General features: G+C 42.0%; 1 protein-coding gene across 25 annotated transcripts in view; it reads left to right on the top strand.

The window, feature by feature from the left end:
- Window positions 1-19,888, top strand: part of COBL (cordon-bleu WH2 repeat protein) — a 422,273-nt gene that overhangs the window by 47,111 nt on the left and 355,274 nt on the right. For all 25 annotated transcript variants that reach the window (XR_014540982.1, XR_014540983.1, XM_083582443.1 and 22 more), the window contains 2 exons: window positions 4,016-4,210; window positions 18,832-18,952. Coding sequence is in view for 23 of the 25 variants with exons in the window: in XM_083582443.1 (XP_083438569.1) it covers window positions 4,016-4,210; window positions 18,832-18,952 (316 nt within the window). In the remaining 2 variants the exon portion in view is untranslated. The remainder of the gene's footprint in view (window positions 1-4,015; window positions 4,211-18,831; window positions 18,953-19,888) is intronic.

The following is a 19,888-nucleotide window of genomic DNA, read 5'->3' as shown; positions in this document are numbered from 1 at the left end:
CTTCTCACAATGAGGGAACTGCCAGAAGGCCCTCAGCACTGGACCTCAGCGTCCGGGCAGAACGATGGGGGTGGAGTCGCTCCTTCAGGTATACTGGACCGAGGCCGTTTAGGGCTTTAAAGGTCAACACCAACACTTTGAATTGTGCTCGGAAATGTACTGGGAGCCAGTGTAGGTCTTTCAAGATGAGACTAAAAGTATATATAGTCCAGAATGCTGTTCTCCCAGTGGTCTCCCAGATGCCTGTAGACATGAGTGCAGTATCACTCACTGAATGGTAGAGTTGGAAGGGATCCCGAGGGTCATCTAGACCAACCCCCTGCAATGCAGGAACCTCAGCTAAAGCATCCATGACAGACGGCCATCCAACTTCTTAAAAACCTCCAGTGAAGGAGAGTCCACCACCTTCCGAGGGAGACGCTTCCACTGGTATTCAGATTTTTATTGATTTTACAACATATATTAAAACACAATACAACTAACAATTGACAACACATAGACAAACAAACATGTAAACACATATAATTTCTTAACCTCTCTTTCTTGAACCTTGTTTCCACGACTTCCCCATACCTCCCTTTTCTGCATCCCTGTTTTAAACTTTTCCAGCAACCCCTAATTTCAGTACTTATAATTCAGTTTCTAATCTTTTTCCTCTTACCCAATTATTTATCACTGCAATTCTGTTTTACATTACCCATGACATTTTAGCACTCATTAATTTTACAACAGTTCTTGAGATAAACTTTAAATTTCTTCCAATCTTCTTCCACCGTCTCTTTCCCTTGGTCACGGATTCTGCCAGTCATCTCAGCCAGTCCCATATAATCAATCACTTTCGTCTGCCACTCTTCCAGCGTGGGTAGTTCTTGTGTCTTCCAATACTTTGCTAAAAGAACTCTTGCTGCTGTTGTAGCATACATAAAGAACGTCCTATCTTTCCTTGACACCAATTGGCCTACCATGCCCAGGAGAAAGGCCTCTGGTTTCTTATGAAAGGTACACTTAAGTACCTTCTTAATTTCATTATAGATCATTTCCCAGAAGGCCTTGAACCTTGGGCACGTCCACCAAAGGTGGTAGAAAGTACCTTCAGTTTCCTTACATTTCCAGCATTTATTATTGGGCGTATGATAAATTTTTGCAAGCTTGACTGGGGTCATGTACCACCTATAAATCATTTTCATAATGTTCTCTCTTAAGGCATTACATGCCGTGAACTTTGTACCGGTAGTCCATAACTGTTCCCAGTCAGCAAACATGATGTCATGACCAATGTCTTGTGCCCATTTAATCATAGCTGATTTAACCGTCTCATCCTGTGTATTCCATTTCAACAGCAAGTTATACATTCTTGACAAATTCTTAGTATTGGGTTCCAACAGTTCTGTTTCTAGTTTTGATCTCTCCACCTGGAAGCCAATTTTCCTGTCCTGTTTGAAAACTTCATTTATTTGGTAATAATGAAGCCAATCTCTTACTTTTGGCTTCAATTTCTCATAGCTCTGCAATTTCACTTTTCCCTCCTCTTGTTCTATAATTTCCCAATATTTTGGCCATTTTGATTCCATATTAAGTTTTTTCACTTCCTTAGCTTCCATTGGTGACAACCACCTAGGGGTTTTGTTTTCCAACAAGTCTTTGTACCGAGTCCAAACATTATATAGTGCCTTCCTAACAATATGGTTTTTGAAACCTTGGTGAATTTTAACCTTGTCATACCATATATATGCATGCCAGCCAAACCTGTTATTGAACCCTTCCAAATCCAAAATGTCTGTGTTTTCAAGAAGCAGCCAGTTTTTCAGCCAGCAAAAAGCCGCTGATTCATAATACAATTTTAAGTCCGGCAGGGCAAACCCCCCTCTTTCTTTTGTATCAGTTAATATCTTAAATTTTATTCTGGGTTTTTTGCCCTGCCAGACAAATCTAGATATGTCTTTCTGCCACCTCTTGAAACAATCCATTTTGTCCACAATCTGCAATGTTTGAAACAAAAACAACATTCTCGGCAAAACATTCATCTTAATAACAGCAATTCGGCCTAACAAGGAGAGTCTCAAATTTGACCATATTTCTAAATCTTTCTTAACTTCTGTCCAACATTTCTCATAATTGTCTTTAAATAAGTTCGCATTCTTAGATGTCAAATTAATCCCCAGGTATTTCACTTTCTTTGCTACCATTAAACCAGTTTCACTCTGAAACTTCTCTCTTTCAGCAACTGTTAGATTTTTATCCAGTACTTTCGTTTTCTGTTTGTTCAACTTAAAACCTGCTACTTGACCAAATACTTTATTAGCTCTAAAACTCTTCTCGTACTAGTGTCTGGCTCTTGTAAAGTTAATACTAGATCATCTGCGAACGCTCTCAGCTTCCACTGGTATTCAGAAGCATACTCCTCTTGATACTGGAAATCATCCAGCCATTGTAATCATCCAGACAGCTGTATCATCCATGAATTTGCTCGATTCCCCTTTAAAGCTGTCCAATCCAGGTAACCCTCTCCTGAATATTTCTGTATCCTACTACGCATGCTTTTAAAGGGTAGACATTCGTATCACATTTTATCTAGTGAAGTCGATGTTGCCACTTTCAGTTTTTGCATCTCCACTTTTCACATGCGTTAATTGTGGCCTTGGCCTGTATCATTGTCAAAGGGTTGGGGTGTTATATCTGCACTGGCCTGTCTTGTGGGATTTGCGGCTAGCTGACTGTGGAAAGCAAGGTTCATTGTGTGTCAGTCATGAAGAAAGGAAATTTAGTATGAATGGAATGAGATGTAAGAAGAAATCAAGTGCATACAAAGATATTCACAAGTGGCATTTTTATGTCATGTTTTCATTTTAAATATTAAACATGTTCTTCTTGCATGATTTAGAATTGAATTTTTGTTATTAGAATTCTAACATATTTGCTCAAAGACATTTATCCTTGTCCTTTAAAGGACATGGATGAGTTCTTGGGGACTGAATCCATATTTTTCATGAATTTTTAATGTTTGTAAGATGATACTGAGGCATGTTTAGAGCATCCCAATGAAGGCCCATCTCTGATGGAGTGAAACTGTAAATGCTGTGATTTTGTAAAGGCCTCCACCAGCTCCCATTAGCTTCCTCCTGTCTCCTTCATGGGACAGCACCCCAGTCTGCTCAGACACAAAGTTTCTGCCTAGGATCCCTTTTGATTTTCCCACCAGGTTTCTAGGGGAGCCCCAAAGTCCAGCACAGAGCAAGACATGTCTCTGTGTACCCAGCTTCCAGCATCAGCCCAGCTCTCACACTCTCGCATACGCAGCTCCCCTTGGCCTGTTGCTCTCCATCCTTGGAGAAGGTGGGATCCAGGCAGGTGAGGGAAGTGGGAAAGTGACTTCCCTCTTCCTGGAGATTTGGCCACATTGTATTAGCTCGGTATAAAGTAAGCAGCACATGAGCGGCACACAAAACACTACCAAACCATTCTACGTACTAAATCTTATATTAATAATCCAAAAATTGAGAGAGCTATGTACGAGATCTACTACAGAAGCCACAAACAGAAAACTCATTCAAATTGTGTCCAAAAGGAAGATTCAGTCTTTAAAGTTCCTTTAGCCAGGCTTCTGTAGATATCAACAAAGGTAAGTTTGATCAAATGAAGTGTTGATGATGTTGCGCTCAAGGGTTAGAGATCAACGAGGATAAGTTTGATCTAACGAAGTGTCGGTGATGTTACGCACAAGAGTTAGACATCTCGTTGATAAGTTTGATCAAATGGTTTGGTAGTGTTTTGTGTGCCGCTTATGTGCTGCTTACTTTATACTGGTCTACTACGAAAATTGGCAGCATAGGTTCATTTCTTCAACACATTGTATTAGCAGCAACATCTAACGCATCTAAAAACACGAGAGGAAATGTTCAAGATGGGTTAGTGTGAGGGGGCATTCCCCCCTTCCCAAGATACATATTTTAGGGACTGACTGTGAAACGTCATATCTAAGAGATTTTAATGAGGTTGTGAATATATTTACTTACAGGGAGTTGCAACAGCTCCATATTCTTCTTCAGTGGATTCACGTTCCTTTACTTTGGGTCCATCACAGTCTTTGGGGAACATCTCAGGAATTACTGGAAGCACCGAAATGAAGAAGAGGAGAGCTCCTCCGCCCCCAGTGGTGATTCCTCAGATGCCGGGCGGGGAGACGGGCAGTCCAGAGAAAACACCGAGTCAGGTAAGGACTGTATAGCAAAGTGCAAACCGAATCATGAAAACTCAGCACAGTCTATACCTTGCTGGACCCTGGACCCTGATTTGGATTAAGGGCAAGTATAGAAGTGTTTTAAATAAATGAACCTGTTTGCCTAGGGGCATTTAGAGCAGCGAGTGCTAGTCTTCACATCATTATTCAGCCTAGAACAGTCATAGGCAAACTTGGCCCTCCAGATGTTTTGGGACTACAACTCCCACCAGCCCTGACCACTGGTCCTGTCAGCTAGGGATGATGGGAGTTGTAGTCCCAAAACATCTGGAGGGCCGAGTTTGCCTGTGCCTGGCCAAGAAAATGCTTGAGATTAAGTAGTCAAAACAGAAATGTCTGGAGTATGCTGAAAGGAACTCCTGGGCTTGGAATGTTTTTGTGTTCCTTCCTCCTCTGGGAAGTACACAGTGACCACATGGCACGTTATTTTGGCTTCCCACGGTAGATTCAAACGCCTGTGTCCGTATTTTTGAGTAGCTGGTTCTGAGAGGAAAAGGAAGATCTGAATGAACCTTGTGATCTTTTATGGTGTGTGTGTGTGTGTGTCTCCCATGCTTTTCCTGTGACACACACATTCCTAGGCTACATGAAAACATTATAGGTGGTGAAGGAGATGCAGAGTGGTAGCAGCTCCTTTTATTGTTGAGTTAGATCCTTGGATTAAATTTATATCCTGCATCTTCCTCCAGAGGAGCCCTGGGTGGCAAACATGTCCATACTCTAAAACAATTCAATAAAAACTGATAAAATAGTTAAAAGCAACCTTCTAAAAAACAGATTAAAACAACTTTCTAAAAACATTAAAACTCTTAAAAGCAGTCACCTACGCCGATCAGAAGGTCGGCGGTTCGAATCCCCGCGATGGGGTGAGCTCCCGTTGCTCGGTCCCTGCTCCTGCCAACCTAGCGGTTTGAAAGCACATCAAAGTGCAAGTAGATAAATAGGTACCGCTCTGGCGGGAAGGTAAATGATGTTTCTGTGCGCTGCTCTGGTTCGCCAGAAGCGGCTTAGTCATGCTGGCCACATGACCCGGAAGCTGTACGCCGGCTCCCTCGGCCAATAAAGCGAGATGAGCGCCGCAACCCCAGAGTCATCCGCGACTGGACCTGATGGTCAGGGGTCCCCTTTACCTTTATCTTTACTAATAAATTCAGGGTTGCCGGGAACAGAACTTTCAACCATCAAATGCTTAGGTAAACAGGAATGCCATCAAATGCCTGAGTGTTTTTAAAATTCTCCTGAAAGTCAACAGTGAGGGAGTCTGATGCATCTCGCTAGGGAGGGCATTCCTCAAATGGAGGACCGCCACCAAGTAGATCGTGTCATGAAGGCGTTTCTCACTTTTCAGACCCAAAAAAGTCAGGTTTCTTTCTTACTAGATCTGGGTTCCAGTTTCTCATACCTTCCTAAAATTTAGGACATTGATTTCATGTTAAGTACTCTAAAATGCTCCTAAATTACAGTGTCCTTAGGGAGATGACGTAAATAAAGTTAATTTCAGAGCACTTTTGCATGATCAAAGCTAGTATAGTGTTTTTATAATATTGTGTCTGATAAGTAAATTCTGTTCCAAAAATAGTTTATACTAGTCAGAATTCCAGAGGGGTATCCATGTTAGATTTTTGTAGCAAAAATATCAAAGAACTTGCACCCATTTCATTAGACACAGGAGGTGGTATCCTAAGGGGGCAATTAACACCAATGTGATTCTATAAAAAGCAAAAGTAGCCATGTTGGCCCATGAGGAAAGTTAAAAAATCTTTTAGATCAATCCTTAACCCGATTTTGTGATGTTTTGTGTATTTCTGAAACTCTGAATTATTATGAAAGCTGAACATGTAGTTATGAAAATGAAGTTTAGTAGCTTTTCTCTTTGGAATAATTTGCATTGCTGAGGCCTGGATGCAACAGGTCAGGCTAAATGCTATAGACTCCTTATGACTAAAATAACAACCAGAAACAGGCCAAAGTCTTTTTCTACACACCCTACCTACCAGGAGCTACATTTGCCTTGCTTTTAGTTATGAGAGTATACCTGCAAGCTCCTTCTGTGACAAAAACATTGCTGGATTTGCTTGTATTTAGGTACGGTATAGTTAAGTCACAGAATCTGGTTTGGCCTAGCTGTTTGTCTTAATGTAGACACCAGAATAAATTTACTCCACATCAACAGGACTAACTCTCCTGAATGAAATGCATAACATGGAAATCAACTCTCAGGGGGAAAGGAAGAAAAAGCAGCATTATACAGGAAGGAAGCAACTGGGGTACTGTTTCTTTGGAAACACCAACAGACAAAACTTAAAGGTGTGTAGGTTATCCAGTCTGCGAAAATGCCAGCGTGTTCATTTATTTCTTTAGTTTATGGGGATGAACTTGCATTCCATCCCCAAGGAAGAACGTCAATTCCTTATTAATTGACTTCCTTCCATAAAAAGATAAGATGTTTGTTTACAGACGTTTATTTGTGTACAACTGTTACTAACAGGAATATCCTGCAATGGGAGAATATGATTATTTTCAGAGAGACTCCAGGATTTTTTTTTTTAATAGGAAAAGGAAAATACATTTTAAAAAGGGAGAGACAGAAATTCTTTCTCAGTGGAAGTCATTTTCTTAAGAACCAAGAGAAAAATACAAAATAGAAATTTTAAAATATATATATGATAGGCTTCATAAAGCTTTGAACATATTCTGTGACAGGGTAGGTACACATATCAGGAAACTCTTTATCTTGACCCTTAATCTTCCTAAAGTTAGGCATGACTGAGGCTGCAGTAGTATGCACACATTTACTTTGAAGTAAGCCCAGTTATCAAAGAAAGTTAAAACTATTTATTTGAAGACCTATTCCAAGCTCTTAATGCATTTCATGTATAACCAGAGATAGTCTGTCGGGTGGAGTTGAGCTGCAAGCTGCCCTCCTGGCTCCATGTTGCTGCAGCTTACCTGGATAAGACTGGAGTGGGGTCGGGCACCTATGAGCCTGGAGCTGCACAGGTGAATTGATGGAGCCAATCTAGCCATCCCGCTGGTTAACTGCTAACAGAGAAATATATCTTTAGTTAACAGATGTATTCAGGCATACCTCGGAGATACTGTAGGTTCAGTTGTGTGGCAAAGCCCCAAACCCTCCCCTTTGTTGGAATAAAGACACTTGACACCAATATTTTAGGTTAATGGGCTAAAAAAGGACACAACTTTATTGGTTACAGAATGTGAGTGGTATTGGCTTAGGCACTGGAACCGAATCGCCTATATCTGACTCCTGCCCACTTGCAGGAAGTCTCAGAAGGGTTATCCACCAGTAGGGGGAGCCTCGTTGATGCAAACCAACTCGCGCTCCCCCAGGGTCACTGATAGGGGTCGTGCCATGGCCCTAGCCCCCACCTGGGCTTCGACAGATTCACGTCCCCCGGATTCCTTTAACGGAATACCCTTGAATTAGGGGTAGGTGATGGCCACTACCTCCCCTCCCTTCCAGTCTAATACTCCAATGCCTAACCACCAAACCTTACAAAGTTGTGATGATTTGCCTCGAGGTAGGCTAAAAACCAAATGGCTGGTGCCAGTTTGCCAAGTGGAAAAAATTCCTACCAGACTCCTTCGACAGACGACCAACCGAGGTCCATAGCAAGGTCAAAGGATAAGAGCCTAATCTTAGGGCGGGAGGGAGCGAGGGATAACTGCGCGAGCAGGAACCAGAAAAAGGGGCAAGTTTCTGTCCGTGGGCTGCCCAAATAGAGCACGCCACACCCCCTGCCACTCAGATTGGTCAGCCTGGGAGCGTGACACGGAGGGGACTCCCTATGACACGGGGGCTAGCCACACCCCCGCGCATGGGGCGGGCTCATCTCCAGCCTGCAACTCCATTTCTCTGGGAAGGGAGATGGCTTTCCAGACCACCACAGTAGAGTCAATATCACACAATGAAGCGAGTCGCACAATATATTTGGTTTCCCAGTACATATACAAGTTATGTTTACACTATAGTCTTTTAAGTGTGCAGTAGCATTATATTTTAAAATACAATGGACATACCATAATTTTAAAGTACATTATGGTTAAAATATGCTAACAATAATTTGAGCCTTCAATGAGTCGTAATATCTCCATAAGGAGCAGCAGGAGCTCCTCCAGTCCTTCAGTTTGTAAAAAGACACAATATCTGCAAAGTGCAGTAAAGCCAAGGTTTGCATGGATGTTTGGGAAAGCGTGTTCTCCTTCATGGAGAGCACGTGTTGCGGTGGGGGCCACCAGGACACTCCAAAGTTGGGGGCGGGCTAACTGATCGTTGGCCACTGATGCGATTGGGGCTTCCCTTGTTGTTGGGAAGAAGTTAATGTTGCCATTTATTGATTGACAGCCAGAAATGCTAAAACTCCTTGCACGAGGCTAGGGCTTCCTCTTTTCGCCCGTGCATCGGATTGCCCGTCCCTCCCTCCCAAGAATAGGGTTGTTCGCTTTGACCTTGCTATGCCTCTCATGGGGTCGTCTGCTTTGGGCCAGGGGCCCAGTAGGAATTTTGTCCATCTGGCTGATTGGCTGGGGCCATTTGGTTTTTGCCTACTGCGTAGCAAATCGTCACAACTTGTAAGGTTGCGGTTAGGCATTGGTTTATGGTTTGGTTGGTTGAGGGGCATGGATTGGCTGTGCCTCCCCTCTAATGCTGCTGCTGCAAGGGATTCCGTTAAAGGAATTGGGGGCTAACTATTGCTTGTCCGCTCTGTCAAGGGGGCTCGGGCCATAGCAATGAGCTCCTGGTTGCATTTGGGGTGAGGGCAGGTTCCCTGCTCCATCGCTACCCCCAAGTGTATTCCCCCATTCTGACTTTCGCATCGTGCGGAATGTCAGTCTGTCCCCCATGGTGGGGGTAGATAGTCGCAACCAATGCCTAAGCAACCACTCACAAATTTGTATTTTAATAAGGTTGAGGCCAAAATTATGCCAAAAACCTTAAACAAAAATTCTGTGTGATGTGTGAGTTATTGGGGTGGACCTGGGGACCTCGACATGCAAAACATCTGCTGCTTCAGGACCGTATTTCCTCATGGGCAAAGCCAATGGCAAGCAGTGGGTTGGGCAACAGATGTGAATCTTACATTTATATAGCAGACTACATTCCAGCCATAGAAAGAGGAAAAACACTTTTAAATGCCAGAAAAATTAGGAGGGATACATAGAGGAAGGGAAGGGAAGAAGGAAGGAAGGAACTCTGGTGGCATGGAAAAATAGAGCAGTTTCAGGAAGCAGAGGGGCTGCATACAATGAGATTGGGAGCCACATGTGGTCGCTGGGCCACAGGTTGTCCACCTGTGCTGTAAAGATCTGATTTTTCTTAAAACATAAAATAAAAGTGTAATGCTTTGGCATTAATATAGTCCCATTGAACTTATTTGGAAGTGAGTTTTTCCTTTCTTTCTCTCTTCTTCTATTAATTAGAGAGGATAGGATTCTATGAGCCACTGTGCTAAGGCTGTCTTTTTTAGATTAAATAAAGAAACACATTCTGTTTCCTTGACAAAACCAGAAGAGTCCCAACTGGCAGAGGGAGCATCTTCTATATGTATGTATTCATATACATTCAGTAAATTTCAGCTGTCACTTGTGACTTGTCTTTCTTTTGTGACAATGAATTTGGTTCTATTATGCGTGAGTGTCTTTTATACATGGATAAACATGAGTTTTCTTTACAAAATAGAAAGCTGAGGCTAGATGACTCCTGTGGTCCCTTCCAACTCTAAAATTCTTTGATCCTATGATTTATATTCATTTATTTGATTTGATTTATCGATGTGATTTATATTATTTATCGGCTGTTCTTCAAGCATGCGTCTCAGAGCAGCTTATAGTAAAACAACTCACACACAAGCATGTCTAGGCTACAGATATGAACAAGCTTCAAACCTGTTTGCGTTCTGATTGTCAACCAAGCAAAAGTGAGATGGTAGTTTTGTGAAGAGGATAGCTGGGGATCGCTAACAAAGCTGTCTCAGCATTCTTACAAAAACTATACTTCTCAGTTTTTGTTGTACAAAGTCATATTACACCTGCCCTTCAAGGGCTGCGCTTCTTATGGACTTGTTTCCAGGCACAGCTCAAAGTAGTTGTGATGACCTTTAAAGCCTTAATTGCCTTAGGTTCAAGCTACTGTGTTGTTGTTGTTGTTATTTATATATTAGTTGTAGTAGTACCCGACCCATCTGACTGGGTTGCCCCATCCACTCTGGGCAGCTTCTAACATAAAACATAATAAAACATTACACATTAAAAGGTTTCCCTATACAGCGCTGCCTTCAGATGTCTTCTAAAGGTTATATAGTTACTCATCTCCTTGACATCTGATAGGAGAGCATTCCACAGGGTGTGGCACCACCACCAAGAAGGCCCTCTGCTTGGTTCCCTGTAGCCTCGCATTGAGGGAACTGCCAGAAGGCCCTCAGTGCTGGTTCTCAGTGTCCGGGCTGAATGATGGGGGTGGAGACGCTTCTTCAGGTATACAGGGCCAAGGCTGTTTAGGGGTTTAAATTTCGGCACCAGCACTTCGGGACCACCTCTTTCTATAGCACTCTGCCTATATCGTAAGATCCGGCAGAAGGGTTCTTCTCCATATTCCAGCTATGGTAGAGACCAGAGAAAGGGCCTTCTATGTGGCAGTACCTAAACTGGGAAATTCTTCGGCCCAAGAGAATCGGTCAGTCTCCCTTCTCTTACTGCGTTTCACCATATGGCAAAAATCTGATGCTGCTTTGGCACCTGAAACTTATCTGTTTTTTTACTATTTTATAGTAAAAATAAATAAATAAATAAATAAAATAAATTATGGTTGGTTTTATTTGTTAGCTGCCCTGAGTAGCACATAGGCTGGAATTTTGTATATAAATGAATAAAAGCAAATAAATTACAGTTAGGAGTAGTTTCAAATGGTTTAGAGTACAGTGTTAGGTAACGGGTAAAGGGACCCCTGACCATTAGGTCCAGTCGTAACCGACTCTGGGGTTGCGGCGCTCATCTCGCTTTATTGGCCGAGGAAGCCGGTGTACAGCTTCCGGGTCATGTGGCCAGCATGAGTAAGCCGCTTCTGGCGAACCAGAGCAGTGCGCGGAAATGCCGTTTACCTTCCCTATTTATCTACTTGCACTTTGATGTGCTTTCGAACTGCTAGGTTGGCAGGAGCAGGGACCGAGCAACGGGAGCTCACCATGTCGCGGGGATTCAAACCGCCGACCTTCTGATCGGCAAGACCTAGGCTCTGTGGTTTAACCCACAGTGCCACCCGCGTCCCACCTCTGCAACAAATTCCTTAGTGAACCTCTCCTCAATGGCCTCACTCGGCCCTCCGTTATGTATATTAGCAAGTAAGAACTCAAAGGTCCCATTTTGCAACTGACTGCAAGATGTCAGTTCATATTATTATTTTTACAGCACCATCAGTGTTGCTTCTTCAATGGAAACTGACTTAGGTTTCCTACCCTGAAGGTGCTTAAAATAACTGGGAGCTAGACTGGAAAACTTTGCAGGAGGAAATGTGCATCCTGAGCCATCGCTTGCTCCAAATGGGAGAAACTGATTCACAGCATCCTGCCTCAGAAAGGAGAAAAAACCCTATTCTTACTCACAGGAGAGTATTAGATGCACGAGAGATGCCATTCAACGTGGAGGGAACAAAGGAAATGTGTTACGCGAGAAAGGTTAAGATGATATGTCACACAAGACCTTGCAATCAAAGGAAACTTCCCTTCCTTTCTGAAGGAAGACAAAAACAAACCCAAGTCTCCTGATCGTGTTTTCTGATTTAGGTGTCAAGGAGATAACTAATCTTAACCCGCCCATCCTTTTTGCTGACAAAATATTTCCACTGGAAAGTGTTCCCTACAATGAAGTGTTCACAACATTGATCCAAAGTCAAAAGTTACAGCAGAACAAAAAAACAAAATATGTAAAACCAAGCCTTACAACCATCAGCTAAGCATGTGGTCATAAAATTATAGAGTTGTAAAGGACCCCAAGGATCATCTAGTCCAGGTATAGGCAAACTCGGCCCTCCAGATGTGTTGAGACTACAATTCCAATCATCCCTGACCCTGCTCCTGTTAGTTAGGGATGATGGGAGTTGTAGTCCCAAAACATGTGGAGGGCCGAGTTTGCCTGTGCCTGATCTAGTCCAACCCCATGCAATGCAGGAATCTCAACTAAAGCATCCATGGCAGAAGTCCCTCCAACCTCTGCTTAAAAACCTCCAAGGAAGTATAGACCACAACCTTCTGAGGAAGTCCATTCCACTGCCAAACAGCTCTTAGAAAGTTCTTCCTGATGTTTAGTCAGAATCTCCTTTCTTGTAACTTGTAGCCATTGGTTCAGGTCCTCCACTCCAGAGCAGGAGAAAACAAGCTTGCTGCATCTTCCATGTGGCAGCCCTTAAGATATTTGAAGATGGCTATCATATCTCCTCTCTGTCTCCTGTCGACTGTGAAGTGATTTCTGAGTGTAAGCTCAGGATATGTTCTGGTTAACACACCATTAAATTCTCTAGGATGGATGTCTTCTTTCTGTAGGTCTAATCCATAATCATACACATCCTTTCTGCCTATCCCGAGGTGCATCATCGTTGTTGCACCACCAGTGGCAATTTATACGGTTGCAAATATTAAATTAATATTTTCCAACTCATTCAAGCCCTTCCCCTGATAATTCTTTATGCTGTTTTTTCTTCTTCAGCTTATCAAAGATGTTTCTTTCTCATGTGAGTAGGAGCAGGAGAGGGAATGCAGAGGTACTGCTGTAAGAGGCCCAGAACCTGTAAGAGGCTCAGCTTTCATTAAGAAAATAAGCAAGAATCTAGCTTTTTTAGAATGAAAGCTGTGCAACAAAATGGGCAGAAGCAAATGCTTTGTGAGATGTGAGCACTTTTCAGTGTTTTAGCCGATAAGTGAAGTCTTAGCTCTGATTGACAAGTGCCAGGACTTTTTTCAGTGGGAACTCACCAGGACTCAGTTCTGGCTCCTCTCTGGCACTAACAAGTTCACTGTGAGTTTCGGCACCTCTTTTTCTAGAAAAACAGCACCGATGAGTGCTAGGCATGGATTCCGAGTTATACACATATTGGAGAAGAACCCAAAACAGCACCAACCTAACCCAGGAACTCCTTTCTCCATACAACAAAAATGGAGACTTCCTGGTTCATTTTGAAGCTGTGTTTGGCCTTCGTTGGTTTGCATGTGACTGTTTTTTCCTCTGAGATTTTCTAAGAAGGGATTTTAGTGTACCTGTACCAAGGCAATAGCATGTCCACTCAAAAGCAAAAGGCGGTAGCAAAGACAAAAGTTTGTCCTCTCTCAGATATATTTACTTTCATGCAGAAAAGGTTTAAGGCTTGGTCTTGTCTGTTGGCAAAAGGATCCAAGTCACAGCCTTGAATTCACTATGCGTATAAGAAAACCTTTTTAGTTTCCCCTGCCCCCTAATGCCAGAAATGTATTACGACTTTTACAATAGTACAGTTACTTAGGGCAGTTAGTTTATGGAGCAGCTCTCAGGTGTCTTATCAAACCTCTCTTTGGTACCTCTCTTGGGAATAAGACCATAAAGTACCATCTGGCTGAGATCAAGATACAAGTGCTTGACCTCCACATGCAGTCCCCGTCAAGCCCTTCATTCAGAGCTGACAAGATGATCAGAACCTGAACATACTGTTCTGTGCAGCTTTGTAATTTGGCAGCATAGAAATGTTCTGCAAATAAACCAAAGTCTACCAGGTTTGTCAGACGTGTAGGCCATACTGAGATTTTAGAAGACCTTCACTTTTCTGAAAGCAGATAATATTGCATGACAAGCAGTAGACACAAAGGTTTTTGAATCCCTTGTAAGGGTTTCCCAGACTGTTCCAGACAAGGTAATATAAACTGCCTTCTCAAGAACAAAGAAAGGATTTTGAAAAACTTAAGAGCTCTGTGGTAACTTTCAGAGGTTTCCTCCCATCAGTTGTCATCTGTAGGTTTGGAGAGAACTGAAGTAAATGGTCATGAGGAGAAGTTAAACCATTAAGAGATAACATCATGAACTTGCATCCAAAAAGTGCCTAAGTTGAAATGGAAGAATGCACATCAATTGCGAATGGCACGTATATTTAAAAGGTGGGATTTTCACCAACAAAAGTGTTAGCAGGAACATACTTCTCTCCAAAATCCAACTTATAATGTACATGCACCATTCACAATTAATGAATGTTACCTGTGTGTTTTGCCATTTAAATCCAGGTGTGCTGTTTATACCTAAGTCCCAAAAACTGAACTGTGAGTTGGCCTTCAGACTCCTAGACAGGGGTCAGCAACCTTTTTCAGCCATGGGCCGGTCCACCGTCCCTCAGACCATGTGGTGGTGGTGGTGGGGATGAACAAATTCCTATGCCCCACAAATAACCCAAAGATGCATTTTAAATAAAAGGACACATTCTATTCATGTAAAAACACACTTGTTCCCGGACCATGCGCGGGCCGGATTTAGAAGGCAATTGGGCCGCATCCGGCCCCCAGGCCTTAGGTTGCCTACCCCGTCCTAGAATGTTTCCCAATGCAATGCTGTGATGCTGACATACTGCTTTTCCCCTTAAGAAGACTAGCTGCCACTGAAGCAACAGGACTTTCTCAGAGGCTGGATGGGCATCTAACAGGGATGCTGCTGTTGAGTCTTGCATTGTAGGTCCTGTATTATTAAAGAAGCATGCTGCTAAACCCGTGCCTAATACTCTATTTTAAAAGTGCTTGCAAATCGACAGGGATGCATGAGCATCTAGGGTGTATCAGTATAGTAATACTCATTTATGAATTAAGTTTCATTAATTTACACACTCACGTCCTAGGAGAACTTAGCAAATAACGATGAATGAAATCTAACATAGGGGGTATGATCTGGTTGTGGCAGCCCCCTAGCACAGCAGTTATTCCATGAGCAGGAACCGTGTTCTTGCAACCAAATTCAACAGGTGTCTTACACGGGCAAAAGTGTTGTGCATCGTTTACCTGTTGTATTCAGGTTTTTTTATTGTTGCATTTGTGTAATAATAATAGCTTGCAGAACAGTGCCAAATCTCCCGCTTTTCATGCCAACATTACATTGGATCTCAGTGCACTGTTGAATCTATCAGTGCCAGGACTTGGTCTGAAGGCATAGGATGCAAAAGCTTTTCTGAAGCTGAGCAGTTCTTGGTCTAGTCAGTGCTTGGATAAGAGACTGTCTGGCTGCTACACTTGGTCTTAGCCAATGGAGGAATGGTTTGGAGTTGGTTGAGATGGCAAAATTCACATGTCATGGTTAACATTTACTAAAGACTGGAAACCTGTTATAGACTTCTTGTGTGGAAAAGAAAATGAAGTACAGTGGTACCTCGGGTTAAGTACTTGATTCGTTCTGGAGGTCCATTCTTAACCTGAAACTGTTCTTAACCTGAAGCACCACTTTAGCTAATGGGGCCTCCTGCTGCTGCCACGCCGCCGGAGCACGATTTCTGTTCTCATCCTGAAGCAAAGTTCTTAACCCGAGGTACTATTTCTGGGTTAGTGGAGTCTGTAACCTGAAGTGTATGTAACCCGAGGTACCACTGTAATGACATTTGGGTTTGAAGGCTGAAGATAATGTTGGTTTATAGAAAGTAGTCCTGCTGGGTGTTATGTTGGAGTGGATGAGTTGAATAATGTTTATATATAGCTGACAGGCAAAGAGTCTAAATTTCTTTAGTTTCTTAACTTTATTTTTTTCCTTTTAATCCTTTTTCTATCTCTCAATCTCTACCTCTTTCTCTTTCTTTTCTTCTTCTTCTTCTTCTTCTTCTTCTTCTTCTTCTTCTTCTTCTTCTTCTTCTTCTTCTTTTCTCTCTCTCTCTCTCTCTCTTCCTCTGGATCTGTGTTGATTGTTTTTTCCAGATTAACGCTTTAGTTTGGATAAAAAAGATACTGGATAATATTTTCCATAGCTCTCTTTTAAAATTCTAATAAAATTTATTTTTTAAAAAAGATAAAAGTGCCTGGGAACTCACCTTTGGTTCCCAAAAGAAAGAGGCAGGATATAAATGAAATAAGTTAATTGAAAGTTATTTCCCTTCTTTACACAAAAGCATCAAACATTGTTGGAAATAAATTTTAATCCTGAATCCAAATTAAAGTCTAGTGGATTTTGGAGGTTTCTGCATGAGTTTGTTCCTTGTTTTCTAGGTGATGGTGACAAAAAGGACTGTATTTAGGGAAATAGAGGAAGCCACATTTTTTTCTTGCCAAAACAAACGTACGCAGACATGTGTAATCTACGCATTTCAGTGCATGTGAAAATATTTGGTGCTGCAAAGTAACTTCCTTGGGTGAAAAGGAGAGGAAATCAAAACTACTTTAGTCATTGAACATAGGGAATTTGTTTATGAATATCATTTCCTGGCAGACACATTCAGCCCAGGACTAAGTGTTGCAAAGAGTGGGGGAGGGATGTGAACATTTGAAGCTGCCTGATGCTAAGCCGTAAATGTCTGCTGTGATGGATGGTGGCTCTCCAGCATGAATATGGCAAAAATACAAGCGCACATTGCAAGAAATATTTTGAGAGCAAAGCACCATACCTGGGGGTTGTACAGGAAAATGTACAGAAAAGAGCAGAACAAATAGAGGAAGGCAAATCTCCTACCACTTACATAACGATATATATGATGCAGAACTAAGTTATATAGTGTACTTGTCATGTACTAAGTTGCATGTGTGAAATGGAACAAGACCACATTCTGCGTATTGAGTTAAGCTGTGATGGCCATACGAAAAAGAACTTTGTGATTTTGTGACCTTGATTAGATAAGTTAGACTTCTCAGTCTTTTAACTAGAGGTGCCACACAGAAGTATGCAGACTCTGTCATGCAATGTTGTTGTTGTTTAGTCGTGTCTGACTCTTCGTGACCCCATGGACCAGAGCATGCCAGGCACTTCTGTCTTCCACTGCCTCCCGCAGTTTAGTCAGACTCATGCTGGTAGCTTCGAGAACACTGTCCAACCATCTCGTCCTCTGTTGTCCCCTTCTCCTGGTGCCCTCCATCTTTCCCAACATCAGGGTGTTTTCCAGGGAGTCTTCTCTTCTTATGAGGTGGCCAAAGTATTGGAGCCTCAGCTTCAGGATCTGTCCTTCCAGTGAGCACTCAGGGCTGATTTCCTTAAGAATGGATAGATTTGATCTTCTTGCAGTCCATGGGACTCTCAAGAGTCCCCTCCAGCACCATAATTCAAAAGCATTGTCATGCAATAGAGCATATCATTTCTATATCCCTTTTGCAAACTACTCCGCATACTTCATCTCGATGATCCTTGCACCAGCTGTGCAAGGTAAGCTAGAATTATCTCCAGACTCATGACCTCCAGACCTACATTCAAGTAGCCACACACACAAACCCCCTTTTGGTTTAACATGTTGCGTTTAAAGGCTCCCCATGCTCACTCAAGCTCCAGAATGCTGGGAAACTGCAGCTGTTAAGGGCAGACATCACCTTATCTGTCATGTAGAGAAATTGCTTTCTTGGAACGGAAGGGCTATTGGGATCGCAGCCCATGTACCCAGAAATCAGTCAGACATCTGCACTGCAGGAAATACCTCCCCAAAGTTTCAAGAAATAGATTCCCAATTCACAAGGAGGTGAATGGTCTTGAGAAACTGAGAAACTAGTCCATATATATGACAAATATATCGAATAGCTAGGTATGCTTCTAAGGTGATTTAACTTGCACCTAAAAAACTAATGTGATGTGACAAATGTGTGTCTGCAGGCATGGCCATCATTGCAAGAATGGCAGTGCACACCTCCAATGTGTACATTTGGTGGCAAATAGCTCTCTATTGACCCAAATAGGCACCACTGGCACATTCCCAGCACTGCCCACCAGGCTACATAGACAACGTGCAACATCCAAAACCTTTTCCCCAGGCAGGCAACTCACCATGTGGTCTGCACACCCTTTGCACACCCAGCTAACTATGTCCATAATGATTTAATCACCCACAACTAGGGTCCACCAAGAAATCTCTCCAAGTCTTTATCATTGTCATTCCGCAAAGGGTAGGAGACAGCCAGCACTTGGAGTGTGAATTGTGTCATTGGGGAAAAGAGTCTCTGCTATTCTATTTGCTGTAATACGTACCGTATTTTTCGCTCTATAAGACGCACCAGACCATAAGACGCACCTAGTTTTTGGAGGAGGAAAACAAGAAAAAAAATATTCTGAATCCCAGAAGCCAGAACAGCAAGAGAGATCGCTGCACAGTGAAAGTAGCAATCCCTCTTGCTGTTCTGGCTTCTGGGATAGCTGCGCAGCCTGCATTCGCTCCATAAGACGCACACACATTTCCCCTTACTTTTTAGGAGGGAAAAAGTGAGTCTTATAGAGCAAAAAATACGGTACCTTTTTTCCAAAACAGGCAACATTTTTGAGAGATTTACAAGACCCCATTTTGTGGCCCATAATGCCATTTTGAAACATACACACATATTGAAAGTGTTGAAGATAATTGTGGTTCTCCAAAAGCAATAGTTCAAATACTTAGTACAGTTTTCCTCCCCTCACATCTTTGGCAGATGTCCCCAAGCGAATCGCAAAATGATTTACAGAAGAAAAAACGGCGTGCCCCTCCCCCACCAACTCCTCCAATACAGAACAGGACAGAAGAAATGGAAGACAAGAGGAAAAGCACCGTTGGTAAGAACAATTTGTTATGATTGCGCCTGATGCATGTGCTTTATGCTTATCTGCAAGTTGTGTGATAAATTGGTACTAATAGTAACATATTCCCACATGGACAAGAAACAGTGTAATCTGGAAAATTATTAACATGACAGAATGAAAGTCTGGAAATAAGAAATAATCTATATTTTATGAATTGGTTGAAGAACTCTGCTGGAGTAGATAGATAGACAGATAGAGTGTGTAACATATAGTGTATATTAAATAATTGGTTATATTTCAGTTTTCATTGTAATATTGAATATTAAACAGCACTCTCCTAGTGCTTTAACATTCCTTTCTTAGGTACTCAGACAACATTCCTCCACCTTTATCTAGCTACAGAGATTACTTATGAAAAGTGGTGTATATTGAATATATACAAGTACAATAAAACCCAACTTAATGGTTGTTGTTTTATGAGTGTATATTGGATACTATGGGCAAAATTGTCCCATGTCTAGAAATAATAAGTTGTAAATCAGTCCAGGGCAAAAAAAAGGCATACTCTTCCAAGTTTCGAATTAATTTGGTTCAGCTGAAAATTCTTCACAATCAGTCGGTATTGTGCTTAGTCAGATCCTTAGCAAGCTGCCATTTGATGGACTGCTAAAACCTATGAGAGAAATCATACACAGCAGCAATAATCAACCAGTACATTAAATTAATCAAGTTACAGCTTCTGTGATGCATTTAAGATTCCATCTGATGGCCTCATGTTCTCTAAAGCAACCAGTACATGCATAAATGAACACTCTTAATTGCTTACATTATAAATGCCTCCCATTTTGGAAGAAACTGTTTGGCTTTATGTCTATATTTATTTTCACTAAATTACCTCATATTTAGTGTTCCAATTTTTAAATAGCAATAAAAATCCATTAGCTTGGGTATCACTGATGTGCTTGTTTA

The sequence above is a fragment of the Podarcis filfolensis genome (genome assembly GCF_964270895.1).
Source record: "Podarcis filfolensis genome assembly, chromosome: 13".
Taxonomy (NCBI): domain Eukaryota; kingdom Metazoa; phylum Chordata; class Lepidosauria; order Squamata; family Lacertidae; genus Podarcis; species Podarcis filfolensis.
Note: the sequence above shows the minus strand (reverse complement) of the source record. Positions and strands in the feature narration are given on the sequence as shown.